Here is a 20,083-nt window from a genome sequence, read left to right on the forward strand (position 1 = left end):
GATCGTATTATCGGCCAACGCGACCCTCACGCGCCAGATGCGCCGTTCGGCCATTAGCTTGCATGACTGCAACCAATTATCAGCTCAGTCACCCACACCAGCTGTCCCGATTGTTTTGCATCACGACAAAGCGGGGCTCCGTCCATCATTTGTTTGATTTAATTGTCGCAAAATCGTCCTGCCCGGTCGAGTCAAGCACTGACGGCCAGGCCGTGTTGTTGGATCGATCACGTACAGGAAGACGGATTGCCATCCGCAGGAAGGGGCCGCCAATTTGTGAGATTAAAAAAATCCGATGGAGGCGCCTGGTCGCTCTCCGGTAGTGATTCTTCCCGAAGCGGACGCCTGGTGGCTTGTGAGCGATACGGTAAAAAACACAAAACATGTACGCCGCTGAATTATGACACGTATCGCGTCCGTCCGAAGCCGGTAGGTTGGGAATGAATTTTTGATCCGGGTTTCGGCCACACCCCGACAAATGAAATCAATTATTCGCCCGAGACCGCTTGAATGCTTTCGGATAAATTAAACTTTTTTCAAAGTGTTCGTCACAAAAGCAACTACCGCACGTTTCGCTGGTTGACTGCCAGAGTCCCAACAATGTAGTACAGCTGACCGGGATAAGATTGACGCACCGCTTGCTCTACATCGGTTCTCAAATAGGTTCAGCTCATGACACTCTCCAGCCGCACTTCAACCCGAGTGAAATCCCCGAGCTATTCTACGGGACATAGTGCCCTCGGGCTGCGTGAACTCCGTTCTGCTTTGGGGGCCGCTTTTCCCAGATCCGTTTTCCCCCGGAGGCGGAAGGATAAATATTTGCCCACAGAATAGTAGTAGCAACAACGCGTTGCGCGCGCCCTAAATAACCCGCATCGCCCCCAACGTTTATGGTCGGAGGATGCTAAGTGCCGGGCGAACCCGCTTCGCTGGGGCAACATGCGACCTTCATTTCCTATTAATTGCCAACCCCGCTGGCGTCCCGGGTGGCATCCCGGGTGCTCGACCACATTTAGCACACCCTCGCACGGGAAATCTCACGCGAAGCCTGGGCCATCCCAGCCATTGCTGAAATCCCGCACGGTTAGCCTGTTTGTCCTGATTGTGGCTTCTTCTTTCATCCTCATCCTCTGTTGGTGGTTTTATGAAAGAGATGTGCTTTATCTTCCCGAGCATCCCATCCGTCAACGGTGACGAGCGAGCCGGATGAATAAAAGGCGCACGTTGTTGAGCTGTGACAGTGGCCACCACTGTCGCATTCAAAAAGGAGCATCTGGTGCCCGCATCCCCAGGAGATCCCGACGGCCGGATGCTGGGCGGAGCGTTCTGTTGACACACACGGACATTAAAGGATGTCGCAGGCGAGCTCTGCTATAGCTTCACTCCCCGTGGGCAGCTACGACATGAACGCAGGCTCCACTCGGCTTCGATGTTAATGTGCATGAAAAGTGTACCTACCGACCAACCGTTCATTACCGACAGCCATCAAACTAACCGGCATTATTTATTCAAAGCGCTCAAATTGGCTTCCGGTTGGGGTTTCCTGTGTTCCGGCAGGGCGGCTGGCTGGCTGGCTGGCTGGCGTATTACGATTTTACTTTATTTTTGTGCTTCTCCTGCTGACCTCCGACTGACGCCGAGGAATCCATCACGGGCCACCCGTCAAGGTCAGCGTGCTGCTGCTGCTGGAATCTGACATGCCACGGGCCCGACGGGCAGACAGAATGCGGGGAAGGACCAAGTTCAAACCAAGGCCGGCAATAGTCAGAGCGAGTTGTTGGTTCGGCTTTTTGTGTGGATGAAACCTTCCATCAAAATCATCACCACCATCATCATCGCTGCCATTCATCGTGGCAGAGCTGCCCCGAAGCCTGTCTTCTTTCTGTTGTTGACCGGAGTACGTATGTTGAGGCCGTTTCATTATTTGCAACAAGGCGGTTCCCTCGGTAATGAGACCGACCGAGCAAAAGAATTCCGGGAAAATGGTTCTCTCACAATCTTCGCACAGACGCACGGATGCATCGATTTTCTGCTCTTCCTTCGTGCGCTCTGTGTGTCACGCCAGGTGAATATTCTTCTTCCCGTTGGATCTTAGATTCGATGGTTCGTATTACTTTGTCCAGAATCCCCCGATTGCAGACTCTTGGTGTAGATGTATTTAATTTTTCCTTATATTTTAAGGTACGGAAGCCCAAATAGCTAAACATCGAACTCCCCAAAAAAGGGGCAGTAATTTGAGGAAGACCTTGGAAAGGGTTCCCTGGCCTCGCCCGGTATCAGATGTATTCGTGTAACGAAAGATTCAAGGTCGGTGACCTACTTTTGCGCACAAGGCCGTAGCCGGCGTGCCCGTGAAACGGTTGGCCTTGTTCGAGGACAACCGCCAACCGAGCAGGATGAAGCTCTTTCAGTGCACCTTGGCTTTAGTTCCTGCGACGGCCGCAGTGGCACTGTGTGGATGAGCTTTTCAAGCTTCCGAGCCAACCCGCATCGGGTACGGTTATGGTAAAAATTTTCGCACTGTGCGATGATAACATTCCCAAACGAAACAAACTATCCACTTGGAACTTGGTAGAAAGATAATCGGATTTATTTCTGTCTATGCGCTGGAAGGAGTTTGGGCAAAAATTGACTAAAAAGCTAACGAGAGTTACCTATTCGATCCTTCTCACGCGTTGAGATACTTTTCGCGCTGCAAACGACGCTGCTCGGCCCGTGCTTCCCGCTCGACCTGGCGCTTCGTGTTCAGCCGATCGTGGACACGCTTCATCTCGAGGATTTCCTTCATCTCCTCCTTGTCTTCGTCCTACGTGAACCGAGGCGGGACCAAAATGTTAGGCGGGCACACTTGGTTGCTAGTCCTCCACTTATCCACTTACCGACATGTTCAGCCGAAGCACCAGAGCCCGGCGTCCGTCCGACATCGGTTGACTGTAGGACATCAGATTCTTGAGTCGCTCCTTCGGTGGAACACCACGCTCGACGACCAGCACGATACGGGCCCACTGCCGTTGCCACTCGTTCTTGGTTTCCGCAATCTTTTGGTACGTGTTACCCATCATGGCGATCAACATGTTCACGAGCAAGACCGCCACGATCACCATGTATACAACAAACAGGATCTGTTGGGGAGAGAGTTGCAGCAGTACATGAATTATGCGTGCAGGGAATTGAATCGGTTCGCCCATTAACGCACCTTCGCGCAAAACTCGTGGTCCGTGTTCTCGAGCGCCCCATAGTAGTCGCCAAAGTTCGTCAACGACATCAGGAACATCGCGACAATCGACTCGATCGGTGACGGCATCGGATTGGCATCGCCGTCCTCCTCCGGTTTGTACGACAGAAACACAATGTAGTACGCCTGCGAGAAGCCCATCACGAACACCAGGTAGATGACGACGAACCGCAACAGATCACCCATCACCATGCGATAGATCATCACCACGAACGGTCCGACGGTCTTGAAACCTCTGGAATAGAACGCCAGAAAAGACTTATAGCCGAGGCAGCTACCTAACGCGCCACACCAGTGTTCGGTACCGGCAGAAGAACAGGAAGTAGGGGGCCGTTGTCAGCATGATCGCGACCGCCACATGGTCCTCGAGCTCGGTGAAGCAGAGCACTTTCAAAAACGGCACCACCATCATGATGCAACAGGAAAACAGAAACATAACACGCGACGGTGCCGTCATCTGGGGAGTGGAAAAAAGGGCATCAATAAACGGTTCGACGGACAGCAATCGGTTCCCGGATGCGTACCAAGTTTTCAAAAAACATCTTCCGCCCCAGAAACTTTAACTCGCGCAGCGCCGACAGAAGGTACAGAAACGAGCCGATCAGAATGATGACCTCCGCCATAAAGCGCACCTTACCCTCGATACCGTCGTAGTCCATTGTGTGACACTTGGAGTTAAAAAACAGTCCCTCATCTTCGCTGTCCCCGTCGTCGTCATCGTCGTCCCGCGCCGGTGGTTCCGTGGTGCTCCCGTTGTAGACCAGCCGCCGGAGCCACTTTTGACCGCCGGCCGGTTCGCCATCGAATCCGAGCGCCTCTAGGATGCTGCTCACATTTTCCACATCCCACAGGCCGGTCCGGTTCCAGCGCAAGTCTTCTTTCTTGCTCGCAGACGTCTTATTGCCAGCGGCATCGTCCGCTTCGTCGTCGTCGCCGTCCTCGGTCGGTGGTGGACCGTTACGTAGCGTAAAACCGACCAGCGACACACAGAAGTAGCAGAAAAACATGAAGAACTGGCGGTAGAACTTGTCCTTCACGAACGAGTTCCACTTGGTTTTCAGCAGGTCGATCAGCACGCCGTCGAGCAGATCGAGGTGCTCGTCCTTGTCACCGAACACGACCAAGTTCAGGGCCGAATCCTTGCTAATGTTGCCCGTCTCGACGTCGATCGTGTCGATCAGCACCAGCGGGTACGCCGCGCACGTGATGCTGCCCAGCTGCCAATAGATCTCCCGCTCGATGTTCATGATGTGGAAGAACATCTCAACACGGCCGAGTTTGGCAGCCAGCGTCAGCGGTGTTAGGTTCTGGTGGTTGCGAATGCTCAGCGACGAGCCCACCTCGTACCCCATATCGAACGTGACAATCTTCTCGTAGATCACCAGCATATGCAGCACGGTGTTGCCGTTAAAGTCCTTGTTATCCGGATCGGCTCCACGTGCCAACACCAGCCGGTAGCACTCCTCCTGGCCGAGGCACGCCGCAAACGTGAGCGGATACTCGCCCCAGTACACGTACCCGTCGTAGTTGGTCAGCTGCACCATCTGAACGACCTCCGTTTCGGGCGTATCGTAGCGGGACGCTTTCTGATCTTCCGGGCACATGAACGTCCCGCAGCACCGCTCGTTCACGTCGGAGTTGTGATCGAGCAGGTACTTCACCATCGCCGGATCCTCGTTCACGATCGCCAGATGCAGAACGCTCTCGCCGTAGTACTCGTCGCACATGTACACATCGTTGATGAGCTTCGGGTAAAACCGCAACAACCGTTTGGCCAGATCCGCGTGCAAGGATGTTGCGTTCAGGAGGCACAGATGAAGAATCGTTTCACCGACCGCTCCACGTTCCTGCAAGAATTGGAGGGTCGAATTGTGTATTGAGCAGTTTCGATAAGGTTCACTAACTCGGCGGGGAAAGGAAAATCCGATCATTACTTCTGACCATTTGCTACGCATTTTCCGCCACGACGCTTGTGGACCTGAACCCACAAATAAAATATTCCATTCCACATTATCCGACCGCTGTTTCAATCCCAACTCCCCAATCCACGATCCGCGACGTTATTCCCGTTCAATCGCATGACCAACAAAAAGGGCATCCTTATTTACGTATCCCAGCTGACAACCTCTCCTGGACCCTCTATATGGATCGATTCATCGCAACCCATTACTGGGTTCCTGGTGCGCACCCACACCAACACAAACCGCGAACCGCGTGTCGGTTGTGTTTACTTCCGAACACGTGCTCAGAGGACTCGCAGAGTGCTACTTACTCAGCCAAAACAAAAGACCCAATGACCAATGAATCCCTCTCTCTCTCTCTGTCTAGGGCACGCGACGCCTAGACACTCGTTACGCAACCAGGCGATATACCTTGATGTTCCAGCACACTTCCCGGTAACCGGACGGGTTGAGGTAGTACTCCGCCTCGCTAACTTCCGGGCACACGGCGTCCATATCGAAGTCCTCTTCCGGGTTCTCCATCGCCCGTATCTCCGGTAGCTGCTTGTGGCGCGGACGCTCCCGGTTTCGTAACAGCACCAGCACCGACACCGGAATGTACTTCCCTTTGCCCTTGTTGTACAGGAACGGTTCGACCTTCGTCTTGATCGCGTGATCAATCTCCGCGTACTGCTTGTTCTGGATCGCACGCTTCATTATGTCCACCAGCAGACCGCCACCCTTCAGGTTAACGAACTTATACAGGGCCTGTGTGGACACTCCGGCCTGCTTCTTCACGCCGCTGGTCACATTACTCTCCGTATTCCCCATGGCGCCGCCCGACCACGGTCCGGTCCCGCACACGCCCGGTCACACTGCTCTCCCTTCACTTGCCTCGATGCGGCTTAATGTTCCAAAAGAGCAGAGCAATCACTTTCACCACGAAACAATGGCCAGTGGCCGGTGGCCCACCTCTAAACGCGCCACAACGCCGCCTGCGGAAGAATTGTTTTGCGATTGCCCATTTTGCGTACTGCGCGAACAACGTTTATCGAACAAACAACGGGGCCGCGGTGCGCGCCCCACGGCTACCGGTTCCTGCCCATTTCCGGTCGCTAGGTAACGGGTCCCATTGGAGTGGAAGGGGTCCCATTTTTCGGACAAGTATCGGAATTCCGCATGAGCTGTAAAACTCGGTTGAAAAGAAAAAAACGCGCGATCGCACAGTGAGAAAAGAATGTTGTAATAATTTATTATCATTCTCTTTAGTGTATTATTTGTTCCTATAACTGGTTTTTTCGTTAATTTTTTTCGCTCGAGCTGCGTTTATCTACTTGGGTCTTACAATTGGGGTTTAAAATTTGATTCCACGCATTCCAGCGCAAGCGTCTGCGGGGGAAACTTGAAACTAGGAAACTGTCCTACGAACATACACGCTCTTCGTCATTAATTGCATTTTACACACTGCCCGGGCCGCCCGGAGAACTAATTTAAAACGGGCCACCGGGACTGAACTGCTGATTAGGTGGGTGACGGGACAAGTTAACGCTTAAAATTATGCTGAAAAGGCGCTGTGCTACCTGCGTTCCGTGAGCCCGAGTTTTACGTTTGTGCACTATCCCAAAAAACACCCCCCACCCGGGAATGGGATGATCTGAACGACGACGTGTGTGCTGTGATGTGTCGTGGCCATGTGAATGCGTATCCCACACAACATTCCGTTAACATTGATTAATTGGTCGATAATAGTGGGAATAAATGGGATGATAACGATCGATAAATTCCTAAATGCAGTACACACACCGCACTCGGTGCGGCGCTCTTTCACAGCAACTCCACGTAGTTGGCCGGAAAGAGACCGTACGTTCCGTCGGGTGCCAGTCCCTGCCACCAGCCCTCATCGATTTGATCTATGTGCGTGATGATGTCTTCAGGATCGAAGCTAATCTCGGAGTCGTCCGCCGCCTGATAGTCGTACAGGGCCCGTGCCCGGATCATATTGTCCTCGTCGGACAGATCGATCGTAGCATTTGGATCAAAGTACTGTCCCGAGCCAGTGGCCGGTTGTGCCGTTTCGGCCTCGGAAGTAACGTCCGGCGTGGTGGCTTCCACGGCAGTAGCAGGAACCGGAGGTGTTCCGGCACCGTTCGAGCGCTGTTCGTTCTCCAGTTCCGCCTTCAGCTCGTTGATGATGCTACGCTCCTCGAAGGACGCGGTCGGTGAGAAGGGTGCCTGCGTTAGCTCCTGGGCCACTTCCGCCTGAATGTGCGTTGGGCTGAGCTGGGCAGTGCTGTTCAGGAAGCGTGCCTTGGCGCTGCTCACCTTGCCGCTCGCCTCGACCACCTGGCGGATTTCACGATCCCGCTCGGTTTTGCTCTGATCGGATGCCTGCCGGGCGTAGCTTCGATCGGGCGAGACGGGTGTCACTTGTTCACTGGCACCCGGAGTGGAACCCGTGGCCGCTTCTCGCTTTTCGAACTCACGTTCCTCTCGCCGTCGCCGTTCCTGAAAGGTGGAGAGTAAACCATTTAGCCCCCGTTGCGAAGCCCTGAACGTCACGGAGCGCAGACTGGTACCTCCTCGAGCAATACTGTTTCATTAAGCTTCCGCTCGTACTCGGACTGCAGCCGGTGCTTTTCCTCTTCTTCCTCCTTGCGCCAAAACTCGTCCCGTTCCGCCGGGTTGATTTCCTTCGTCGGGTTCACGCGACTATAGTTCGTCCCGACCGGTTTTGGTGACTCTGCGAGATGGCGTACGGAATAGCAGATGTTAGTTTATTTTGTGCCAATGGAGCGTAAGGCCGCACTACGTACCGCTTGCCTGGGAGTAGTCTTTCACTTTGAAGTCGTTCACCACCACTTTCTGCAGCTTCTCGAGGATGCGCGCCTCCTCGACGTCGTCCTCGTTGGTCGCGTGCACGGTGATGTGAGCCCCGTGAAGTATCGCCGTTACATCGCGCACATGCTTCGCACATGTTCCCTTCCGTGCGGTCGGTGCGCCTTCACCCTGCAAAGATAAACGTTTCGGTATGTTTAGTGAGTACCGAGATACCGGGCGATAGAGCACACCCGCCTCTTGGTGATGCGCAGAGATAAAGCAAACATTTACACCTGCTGATAAGCGTTACAGTTGGTGATAAGCAGACAACCGTTCCCCATGCATGCTGCCAGTTATGTTGGCCAGAAATGATTCAAATGTCCAACCCTTCGAGGCCGGATGTGGTTCCGGAACCGTGTTTTCTAACCCACCTGCCAATGGATGAACACGAACTTTACGATGCCCGTTTCGGTGTTGTCGACGCGCAGGAAGGCGTACTGTATTTTGCCCGAGTTAAGCTCGGCCGCCAGCTCCGCAATGCCGTCCTCGCCGGTTTCCTGCACCTTCAGCACGTTGCTCTGGCCCTCGTACCCGAACAGGGCCCAGTTGGTGGCGGTTTTGCGATCAACCACCGCTTTCCACGCGGCCACGATGGCTTCGTGATGTTTCTGCAAATCGATCGACATGCTCTCGGCTGACTAACTGCCACCTCCGTCCGGTCGGTCGGGTGACCGTGCCTGGTTTCGGGTATCTCGAGAAGGTCTTTGATGACCCACTTTCACGCACCAACGCGCCGCTACGGCGTTGGGTGGTTGTTAAATTGATCGCTTTTTTCTGCTGCTCCACCCGATCAGTGCATGGCCCAACCCTGCTCTCCGGTGGGCCGGATGTGCACGGGACAAGACAATGCACAACCTGACTCTCGGCGAAATGGTGACGACGACGACGATTCGGATCAGTAGTCAGCCTGTGCGGGGGTGGGAGCTCCGAGACCAGTCATTGGGTATGAAGACCCCGCAAACAAACACGCGGACCTAGGCACAACAATACGCGAACTCAAACGTTCTCACTCACGCGGCACACGGTCACGCTGGCGAGCGTGCAATACTTTCGAACGCGAATTGATCACTAGAAATCATTTAATCCACGAGCCTCCGCACGCCTATGCCGCGCCACCATACCCAAAAATGGTCTTTGGTGACTTCTTCTTGCGCTGCCAGCCGTAAACTTTGCTGCGAACATTTCTCGGACTGGTCTCACCGGGCGGTTGCGTGAGCGGGACGCTCGCCCGTATGCCGGAGTGAGAACGGTAGCATACAGAGAGTGAGAGTGAGAACAAATTGACGGCACTGACGGAATGTTCCGTTTATGGTCGCAGATCCATTTGTACACTTCGGCCGGGAGGTGAGAAAGTTTTCTCACTGTTTTCATCTCACTTCTCGAAACTGTTTAAACAAAGCGCCAATAAACACACAATCGGGACTCGGAATGGAAATTGTTGCCTTCCAACACCTTCGGAGGCCTTTTGGTGCAGAACGACTTTTCATTCGAAACGAATTAAAGTTTTCTCGTCCCCCAAGCAAATGTTTTCGATGGCCAACTGTAAACACATGCCCGCTTGACAGAACCCCTGGCCAGGCTCTGACGTTCATCGTTCACGTTGAACTCACGTTCTCACTTCACGTTCGCACTCCTTCGCAGCAAGAGCCTGCCAGAATCAGTAACAGTAGCAATAGTAGCAACAACAACGGCCAAAGCAGCTCCAGCATTCGTTTGTGCAACTCTGCAGTGTGTGATGCAAGAACACAAGTGTGATCAATAAAAGAATAACCAAACAAATAAACAGCCCCTAAAGTGTGGCAGCTGCAGCCGTGCACAAAGACGCGGCAGGCCGACGAGTGGGGGTTCACCAAAGAGAAGAGTGTGCCTCGAACCGATCGCCAGCAAAAACGAACGTATTACGATCGCGCCGTATTACGTGAGAGAAGAAAGAAAGTGTTCCAATCGAATGGGGTGATCTCTCGCGATCGCGTTGCGGGTGCTGAATTTGGCCCTATTTCGTGCCAGTGTTTTGCTGGTGATTTCCCAGAAGATCACCGTGTGATATGCGAAGCAGCGAAAAGTACGTGCACTAATCCTTTGCGCACACAAACAAACGTTTTGCGCGAAGCTGAAAAGTGTACGCTCCGTGGTGCGCCGAAAGTGGTCCTCATCGGGAAGCGAGTATAAAAGTACACGATCGCCTCGTACCGGACGGGAAGGAGAGAAGATCGAAGAAAAACCCCTCTCCGACAGCACCCCCCAGGCGTGGCACAACCAGCCTGCTGCTTCTTCGCAGGGACTTCGAAGAAAAGACTTTTACCCCCCTCGGGCCGCTCTTCGTACGATCGTGCTTGCTGATTCATCTGCTGCTGCTGCTGCCGCCGCCGTCCCCGCCGTCCCCGCCCCCAGCTTGCTCATAGTGCTGCTTCGCGTTTCTTCGGGTCTCGGGAAACCTCTCCTAAAAACACACACACACAAACACGATCCGGCCGACGATCGGCAGAAAATCGTACATTTCCGCTGTAAGCGGCTAGGCAAGGAGAGAAGACTCCAAAAGGCTTCCTCTGGAGCCACAGGAAACCGAAAGGGTGCGGTAAGGAAGGAAACGCTCCTCTCGGGGCAGGTCAGCTCCACGATCGCCCGAGCGCGCGAGAGAGAGAGAGAGAAAGGGTTAGTGAGAAAGTAAGAAAAACGCGCAGCAATAACACGAAGAGCACGGCGAAGTTTGGTGGAGCCAACACAACTTTGGTTGCGCGAGACGCGAGATGGTGCCAGTGGCGAGCATGTGAGAGAAAGAGAAAGGAACCGCGAGCAGACGGCGAGTGAGAAGCACAAACAACACTAGCAAACAACAACAGCAGCAACAACAACGAACCCACCGAAGAAGATCTCAGCTCACTCACTCACTGTGTGCGTGTGCGTACGGTGATAGAGATTGTGATCAGGATCGTAGAGAACTGCGGGGAGAAAAGAAAACAACGAAAACGGCAGAGCAGCTTCTTTGTTGCTGGTGCTCAGCGAAGAATCCTCACGGGTGGCGTTCAAAGCAGAAGGATCTACCGAAGGAACGTTCGTATTTCGTACCTCGCTGGCGACCGAAACGAATCTCTCCATCTACACTGGGGCAGCGTAAGCGGAAACCGGAGCAGCAACCGAAAACTAAGCCGCACCAACAACAGCAACACAATATCGGACACCATCCGCGCCTACGTGTGTGTGTGTGTGTGGGGTGCAACTTTGCGTGAGTCAATCGGTTTGCAGATGAGCTGCGCGTTCAGCTGTATCGTTCAGCGAGGCGAAAGACTTGAATAGGAACCGAATTGCGGCCGGTTCGAAGCGCCATGGTTTGTGAGCTAACGCATTGTGATACGAAGAAATTATCCTGTCCAGTGGTCAGTCTGTGCAAATGAACGTACGCATGTTCCACGACCGTCTTTAAAGCCTCGTGAGCCAGTGAAAGGGGTTTTTTCACGTTTTGACATCTCGTCTCACCGCTCACTGGGAAGGGTGAGCTTCTGTGCTTCGTCCTCAAACCGATCACCCGATATTGGCCGTCCAAGAAGGGTGCACTTGAAACGAAATTCATCGTTCATAACTCTTTGGAGGCTTCCGGACGCATCCGTGCGCGTGTCACCTGCTGGACTAATTCAACTGCCACCACCAGTCACTACACTTGTTGCTCCTTGACTCACGGCGGCGATCGGAGTGTCTGGTGGTGTCTTGTTATTCTTCTTTGGGAACAACCGGAAGGGATTGCGGTCCCGCAAACGCTGCCACACTGAAAAAATTAGTGCAAACCCGTCTTAAAATGATTCACGATCCCGGTGCCAGTCCAAACGAGAACCACGGTCAGTAACCGTGAAACGTTGAAACGTTGCAAAGCGCCCTTTTAAATGATTTTATTTCGTCACCACCTATAGATTCTCCACCGTCGCCAAAGTATGATCGAATAGGCGGCCCGGAAAGGACACCGATGGACGACACGGAAATCCCGCTGGACATGACCGTCCGGCGGAAGGATTCGTCAGACGGACAAGGATCGCCACCGGCCGCCAGTGATCATTCGTCCCGTGACGCACCGATCAATCTGAACGTTCGGCCCAGTGTGATCACGAAAGCACCGCCACCACCGATCAAGAAACGGATCAGCCATATGCACCCTAACGGTAGACGGATGTCGAAGACCAACTGAGAGAGTTTTTGAGGCTTATTTTGTGTTTTGTTTATTTGTTTTTAGGCGAAATTGTGCTTAAAAGTTCCGTCCGGACGACGACTGCTGGTCCGGGTGTTGGGGATTCAGCGCCCATCGTTAACCTGTCGGCCACGTATTGTGATGTTTCCATCGAAGAGCACTTCAGGCGATCGCTCGGGCCAACGTACAGTTCCATTTACGGTGATAAACAACAGCAGCAACCGCAACAGCAGCAACCGCAACAGCAGCAGCAGCAGCAGCCGCAAGGAGCACTGAAAGTGCTCAACACAAACAGCGTTGCCGCTCTACCGCACGAGCTGCACCTCGGTCAATCCAAGCACCCGCTTCCGGTGCCACTGTTACTGCAGAAGCCGCTGGAAACGAACGAGCAACTAGGCGGTGGCACGAAAACCGGTATGAGGAATCACAGTAGCAGCAGTATTAGCTCCAGCAGCAGCATTTCCAGTTGCCTCAGCAGCAGTGGCGGCAGCAGCAACAGCAACAGTAGCAGCAGCAGTAGTAGCCCTTCGGCGATCAGTGGCATCCGGGCGGTGGCTCTCGATACGATCGAGCTGAAGCTCTCTAGCGACCCGGCCCCGCCCGTCCCGCTGGTGCCGGCCACGGTGCTTCCTCCTTCACCGGGTGCCCCCTCGCCAGCCGTGCTAAATACGGTCGGTGCTGCGATCTCGCTGGCATCACCGAAGCACCCACCGACGGCGAACTCGCCAGCCTCGCTAACCACCGTTTCTCTGTCGTCCTCGTCGCCGTCCTCTTCGCTCGCTTCCTCCCCAGCGCCCTTTCTGTCGTTACAGCAGCAGCAGCAGCAACAACAGCCAAAACGATCCGACTCCGGCGAAGAGGTAGACGATCATTTCGCAAAAGCACTGGGTGATACTTGGAAGAAGATTCAAGAGAACAAGATGAATTTGTAAGAGCGCCGCCGCCGAAAGGTAGTTGCGGCCTGGCGGTGGCCTTGTAGCTAATATGCGCCGGGTTACATACGCTGGGAACGTGTAACAGGCCAAACTACTTTTCTATTGTTTTTCCATGAACCAGAATTGCGATGAGTCCGATTTTTTATAATCTGTTAATTCTTTACTTCGTCCCCCAGCAATCGTCGTAAGGACGTAAAGCATGGCGGGTTTTCTTTTCGTTTTGCATCGTAATATCTCTGCACGTAACAAATCTGGAGGGGAAACGAGAATTTGGATTTCATGTTTTTTTTATCGACTAGAAAACGATTACAGAACGTTGGCTGGCGGAGATATTAGTATGACTATATAGTGGCTATTCGTCTGAACAGATCGTCTGCGCTAGCCCACATTTTCAACGGGATGGAACTTGTTCAGAACGAGTTCATTAACCGGTTAGTTTGTTGTTTTGTTACATTTTTACGCGAAACCGGTACAATGTCCCGTGAGCCTTATAAACGCACGAGGAGCAGCAGGAGGTGAAAGTGATCGCCCTAGCGCTTGCAACGGGTTGCAATGTGAGGTCCTTCGGTACATTGGTACCCCGTGCATACTGGACCGTACTGAAAAGCAATAACAAAAGTTGATATTTTTTCGCTTGATCCTACCTAATTTAATTTAAGATCGATTTCCGTCCAGTTCTTTCATCCATAGCAGATGCATACTGCGCTTGGGAAGTGCAGTTTGGTTTCTTTTCTTTTTTTTGGTAGTTGAAAGTGAATCGATCTTCCCGTCCCTTCCCGTCGGCGGAGGGTTTTATTTTATTTTTTATGACTTATTATAATTACTATTGCTTATATGCATACCTATATATTACGTTGTTAAATGCCTAGTGTCTGAGACAAGCAAACCATCTGAGCGGAACGCTTAGTAAAGAAACAATAATGCAACCAACAACCGACTTCATTCTTCCAGTCGATCTCTCCGCACCGCACAGCAGTGGTGCGGGTACAGCAGCGGTTACGGTGGGGCAGAGGAATCGAGATATTTGTAAGCTAATTTGTAATTTTACCTGTTTTTATCTACACTGTTTAAGAAACCTCCCTGGTATCCGCTTCCGCTGTCGCTTGAAGAAGAGAGGTGAGCGTTGTTTGTGTGCGCTATTCATGTGTACAAACTTATTGATGCTTTTTTACTGTAAAGACGCGCAAACGAAGATCTTAGTAAAATGTTGAAATGTTTTAACCGATTCCTTACCAACCAGTTAACAACCAGTTTAGTTGGTACTAGCTGTGCTTAAATCGCTAAACACGGACACAAGGACTCCGTGAACGACGTAAAACAAACGGAAGGTTCCTGAAGGAAGCATCTTCATGCTGTTGTCCTTTCCCACTTCCTAACAATAACTTAGGTGGATCACCGTAGATCTGTAACGCGTAATTAAATCTTATGCTGGAACGTGGAAAAGAGGCACAAGAATTACTACAATTCGGTGCCACATTCTGGTTCACTCTTCTCAGAGTGATAACGAACCGTTCTAAATCAAGGTTTCACTCGGGGCACGTTGGGAACACAGTGGAGGGCACGACACCGTTCTGCGGGCCGTACACCAAGCACACGTTTACCATAAGTTATAAGCCCTGGTAACCACCGGTGTCCCTGTTTGCCATTTTTTCATTCACTCTCCATTGATGCTCCTTCACCGGGCACTGATTTCGAATGGTGCTAGACCAATTTCAAATGCCATCTAAACACCGATTGGAAGCCAGTGCTCGTTGGGTTGGATAGGTGACCCCGGAGAAAAGGGCCAAGCGAACAGCGGGGACATACATACACGACACTGCGCCGCCGTCATGCACTCTGACGATTGCCGAGTTTGTTGTGCTGTCTGTGTTCCGCCTGTGCAGCCATATATTTTTAAAACGTTTTTTTGTATTAGCAAAATCAAGGCAAACAATCACGGATTTTATGTTTAGCAGCAACAAAACGGTTTTAGATGGTAAGAGGCCAAAAATGGGATCGACGGTGGAGCAAAAACCATGTGGTGTCGGAAACGTTCCGCCCAAAAGCTAGTGCTTCAACGTTTGTTTGTTAATGTGCGAAGGACGGGAGAGAACCCGATAAATTGGCAGGCTCTTGGTAGTGATAATGTGCTGATAAACAAGCGAAATGTCTTTTGGAAGGTAACTCTACCAGTTGTTTGTTGTGCTACACAGCGAAAGATTGACCAGCTCCACACCAACACCAAGTGTAAGAAGAAAGGCAGCAGAGTGCATCAACATTCGAAGAATTCGCTCTTATTCGATAGAAAAAACTGCTACTATTAGTATATTTACGACTACTACTAATACTACATGTACTACACCAGCAGCAAGAGATAGAGAGGGCGTAAAGTTAATGTTTTTGAAGAGGTTTTCTCGTTTGCTTACCAGATACAGTGCAGCAGCACCAGCAGCAGTAGTGAGATTTACTACGTGGAGGGAATCCGCGTAGGTCCCCGGAGGGATTTAATAAGGAAAATATGTTAACTCTAGGGGCGCTACGACCAATCAAACCTATACTTGAGCAGGTACCGGCGCATAATGCTATCGTTTAAGAGGCTGATCGTCTCGTTTGAGAAACGGACGTAAGGCGAACGACAACGGTTATGGGACAACGGCGGGAGAGAGTTTAACATAGTGCGTTCAAAGTGTGTCCTTCAACCGAGCAAGTGTTATAGGTCGCGGTTACTAAAAATGATGATACATATTTTTGTGATAAAGTGTACACTAACGGCAAACACAGTCTTTTGGGGTCGTTGTGGGGCCAAAAAGCATCCGAAGTTGATCGGTCGTTTACAAACTAACCCATAGCCAATAGCACAACGACGCTAACAGCGACAGCCCCACACAACGCAGCATCGAATCAGGAGTTACACATCACACTCGATAAACAACTGCCCCAGATCCTGACGCACTGGCACTACGATTCGCCCATCATTACCGGCACGCGCACTCAGCTCCATCGCCAAACACGAACTGTGCGGCGCAAGCAACACAACCGTTCGGTTTAAATCAACCACAGCAACCTGTCCGGTGGTTTCACGAGCCACAGGTGACAAATCTAGAACACTGCGCGCAACCTCAACCGGTGCCCGCGCCACCCCCCCGTCCGGCCCGGCGAAACCCGTCGAAGGTTTCGCAGCCGTCATCTGATACGGAACCGTTGTGGCTGCTGCTGTTGCGTCTGTCACCGGTCCGAAGATCACCGGGATAAGCGCATGTGTTGGTGGCGAGCGCTCGCGACGCTTGCGTAAATCCGAGCAAGCGGTTAAAAGTCACTGCACACTGGGATGGCAGACACTACTCTGACGGTCCTCGAACGCCGGTTTTTTTATTTCGAGGCCACCGTGGCTTAGAAGGGAAACCGGCTGAAGTCGGCGGCGGCCCGATCAAGGGATCAAATTACCTAACCTCACGATACGCCTCGAAAAGGCTCCGTCAAACTTCAGCTCATCGCCAGTGCTGCTTGGCATTACCCATCCCCGCCATCCAGCGTCACCGCGTTCACCGCAAGTGTCCGCCGACAGCGAACGGTCGGTGGCATCTCAGCTTACCGCTGCGCGATGCTAGTGTTTCTCAAGCCCCTCCCCGGAATCACCCGGTAACGACTGGCTGCACACGGGTCTTCGAGGGAGCGGAACAAAAGAGGGATGCACTTGATTCTCACGTGTAACGGAGCCCAACCAAACACCTGATCCAGCGTTGTAACTATCCGTTTCCGGTGCTGGGGCCCGGCGAAGAAGCTGGGCTACAGAGCTGCCCCCCCAGAACCAGTAATATTTCCCATTGGCCTTTTGTTTGCAAAATCCCTGGCCTGCTACTTGGTAAAACAAGAGGTAATGGACATGTAACATCCTGCGCGTTGCGTCGTCGGTGGAGTATCTTGCCCAGGGTGCTTCAGGGTTTAACGCTGGGTTTATCTTTCATCGTTAGCCACACATCAAACAATAGAGGACAACGTTTCGAGCTTTTCGTTCCTGGTGACATTCAACACGATACTTCGGAACATGAGCATTAGCCGTGGAGTAAGTGAAACTTTTTTTTCGTAAGTTTAATCATTTATTTTATGGCCTTTATTGTTATTTTTTCTCCACTCAGCCACATCAGCTGATGCAGTTTCGGGTTCTGGTTTCAGTCGAAACACCTTTTCCTGGCCATTCATAACAACCAGCAGAACAAGGGCAGCTGTGTCGGGCTAATTTGGATTGGCTCCGTTTTCCTATCGCTTCCATTCAGAATAGGCCCTTGCGCCATCAATCAATTAGGTCGTACGGTGGGTATGCTGGTGTATCCTGGATCCTGGCTCCTGCGTCGGTGGTAGGGAGGACCATTTAATGAATCAAACCGCCGTTTGATTTGGCTGCAGTAAACCGAACCGACGAAAATTCAACGCATGCGAACTTGCATCACCAGCAAAGGGGTACCGTCGTTTGTACCGGGTCTCCAAGGTTGGCACACTTGCCTACAGCAGTGGCCTTCTGTTCCGCAGTCCGCAGGGCTCGCAATCGGGCAGGCTCGTGGCATTCGCTGCATTCGGCTGCACCGAGCCACGAGCCGCTTTGCGTCCCACATATTCCGGGCCGAGCTATTTGTCCAGCCACACTGCACTCCCAGCACCAAGCGTCTCCATTTGCGATGGTTGCCCGTCGCTGTCGCGTCGGTCGGTATCCATGAATGAATATCGAAACGTGTGCCGCGCCAGCAAGGAATCGCAACCCTTTCTCGCTTGCCAGATATTCGGCTTCGCTCTCTTTCATCCACAGGATGGTTCCGTTCTGTGGAGCAAGAGCGCCAGTTAAAATGGCAAAAAACGACGGCCTGCTCTGGGGTGTGTTCAACGGCAGTGAGTGAGCGAGCAAACAACAACACAAAGCGCTCGCTCACTCACTCCTCAGGGCTGGTCCGTTTTCGTCCTAGGAGCGGCCCAGGGTCGCAGGCGCAACCACCACCATCCTACACCGCTTAATTCATCCACATTCGCATGAATTGGCTGCACCAAAGGACCGTTTCTGGGACATTGTTCAATGTATAGCCCCAGGGAGGCTAATGAAAAACGCACACACACCACGAAATTTGTTTCGCAAGGAATATTGAAACAAGCGCAGAAGGATATCCACATCAGAGTGTGTGTGTGTTTCGATGGCTGTCAAATCGTTGGCTGGTTGTGTGCGTGTCTGAAGGAATGTTGCAAACTGCTATATTCTTCAAGGACACTCGACGCATGAGCAGTAAAGAAGAGGCGTCCAGCGGTGGCGAAAAGGAGACGGCAAGCATCACTGGTCCTTGCCATTCTGATCCTTCATGGTTTTCATGTTTCTCACTTTCGCCCGCAGCGCAACCAGTTTCGGCGTCCTTTTCTGGTGGCAGCAGGCTGCGCCCGATGCGGGGCAAGGCTCTCCGGGGGCGACTTCCTTCGCAGCCGATGGCAATCCGCGTTTTGGTGGCCGCGTGTGCTGCCCACAGGTGTGTGCGACGCCCCTGCTACTGCGCTTGTGTGTGCGCGCGGTCAAGGTAGGCGCTCCCGACCAAGGCCCACACAGCGGCCCATCAGTGTGTGGTTTGAGTCCAGGAGTCAGTGTTGCTCTGTTTTCGTTCCGTTCCGTTGACTCTCCTCCGTTGGGATAAAGCGAATCTCTGGCGGGCGGCCCCCGGTCGGATCTTACGTATGTGGGGGAAAGGTTTTGCTTTTGCTTTGGTTCAGCTTCCATCCGAACCGGAGACTCGCAACTTTCTTCCCATTTGTGAAAACCCGTTGCGTGCTGTGTGCGGTGCGGTGTGAGAGTGTCTCATTGTGCTGCCGTTTTCGATTGTTTCCTGTGACTGTGCGAAAAACAGCAGCTAAACTCGTTCGGGAGCTGATGGCAGCAGCGCAAGGACACCGTTGAAGTTGTAAAAGGTGCTGCTCTGCTGGCTGGTGTAATGTCGTTTGAACATTTTCCGGACAAACTGCGAGTTCGAAAAATCCCCGTTTTAACAACACGTAACACGGTGAGCCCGTACAATTGGGCTGGGCGAACTCGGGCTGGTGGTGGGCTGAGCAAAGAAAGGAGCAACGGAAAGAAAATATTTTCTTTCTCCTTCAACTGTTGGCTCGGGCCCCTCCCGTGGGGGGCGGCTGGTGTGGGATGCAGAACGCAGCATCCAGCGGCGCGTTCTCGTTCCGAGAATTGCTCGTCAACGTCATGCTTACGCACAACGAGCGGCGGCGTACGTAGGTGGCCCACGCTGGCGACAAACCGGGGCGGAGGTTGTTCGTCCACACAGTCATTATCCTTGTTAATTTTTTTGTTGTTGTTGATTTTCGATTGCCCACGCTCGGCCAAGGTGTGCGAGGCTTCTTTCGCAATGACGACAACGCAGCCTCCAAGAACCGCCTCCTATCACACGGCGCGCTGAAAGAGTCAAGCGACCGTCGCCCTCGCGCCGCCGTGGGGAGGCCATTCCGTGGAAAAGGATTTACGCAATCCAACGCCAATGTTTTCTTTTTTTTGCCCCCTATTATCTGACCCGACAGCATAAACAGCCAACCAGTGTTGCGTGTGTAGGCGACCGCTGGAAGCGACTTTGTTCAGATTCAACTTCCTTCGGAAAATTTGCGCTGCTATAGAGTGTTTAGCTTGATTGCCAGTGGCCTCCCGGAAGGTTGAAAGTGACCGCCCGTTAATCATGTTCGGCGGAAGAACATCCGTGACATTTTGAGGCCATTTATTCGGGCACCAAACGTGTATTTTTAGTGTGTCTTTCTTTATCATAACCCTGCATGAGTCACGGCCCCTTTTTGGCCGGGACGGGGTGCCCACCGTTTTGTGGATCTTTTTGCACCTTTGCTTCCCCTTGCGCTGGAAGACAGTTCGAAATTTGAAATACATTAGAAAAAACAGGATTAAAAAAGATTATGATTATGA

General features: G+C 52.4%; 3 protein-coding genes across 3 annotated transcripts; 1 reads left to right on the top strand and 2 right to left on the bottom strand.

Moving 5' to 3' along the window:
* Nucleotides 1–2,668: 2,668 nt before the first annotated feature.
* On the bottom strand, nucleotides 2,669–6,006 carry LOC128278779 (transient receptor potential cation channel subfamily V member 5). The gene is made up of 6 exons (XM_053017508.1): nucleotides 5,608–6,006; nucleotides 3,760–5,082; nucleotides 3,541–3,692; nucleotides 3,197–3,470; nucleotides 2,880–3,122; nucleotides 2,669–2,806 (listed from the first exon to the last, which is right to left on the bottom strand). The coding sequence occupies exons 1-6, from the start codon at nucleotides 6,004–6,006 to the stop codon at nucleotides 2,669–2,671; spliced, it is 2,529 nt and encodes an 842-aa protein (XP_052873468.1).
* A 441-nt stretch (nucleotides 6,007–6,447) lies between these two features.
* LOC128278046 (drebrin-like protein) lies at nucleotides 6,448–9,184 on the bottom strand. The gene is made up of 4 exons (XM_053016685.1): nucleotides 8,424–9,184; nucleotides 7,989–8,181; nucleotides 7,752–7,915; nucleotides 6,448–7,680 (listed from the first exon to the last, which is right to left on the bottom strand). The coding sequence occupies exons 1-4, from the start codon at nucleotides 8,676–8,678 to the stop codon at nucleotides 7,000–7,002; spliced, it is 1,293 nt and encodes a 430-aa protein (XP_052872645.1). The 5' UTR covers nucleotides 8,679–9,184; the 3' UTR covers nucleotides 6,448–6,999.
* Nucleotides 9,185–11,842: 2,658 nt separating this feature from the next.
* On the top strand, nucleotides 11,843–13,303 carry LOC128268021 (uncharacterized). The gene is made up of 3 exons (XM_053005013.1): nucleotides 11,843–11,882; nucleotides 11,955–12,200; nucleotides 12,272–13,303. The coding sequence occupies exons 1-3, from the start codon at nucleotides 11,843–11,845 to the stop codon at nucleotides 13,156–13,158; spliced, it is 1,173 nt and encodes a 390-aa protein (XP_052860973.1). The 3' UTR covers nucleotides 13,159–13,303.
* The last annotated feature ends 6,780 nt before the right edge of the window (nucleotides 13,304–20,083 follow it).

Source organism: Anopheles cruzii, chromosome 2, assembly GCF_943734635.1.
Source record: "Anopheles cruzii chromosome 2, idAnoCruzAS_RS32_06, whole genome shotgun sequence".
NCBI lineage: Eukaryota > Metazoa > Arthropoda > Insecta > Diptera > Culicidae > Anopheles > Anopheles cruzii.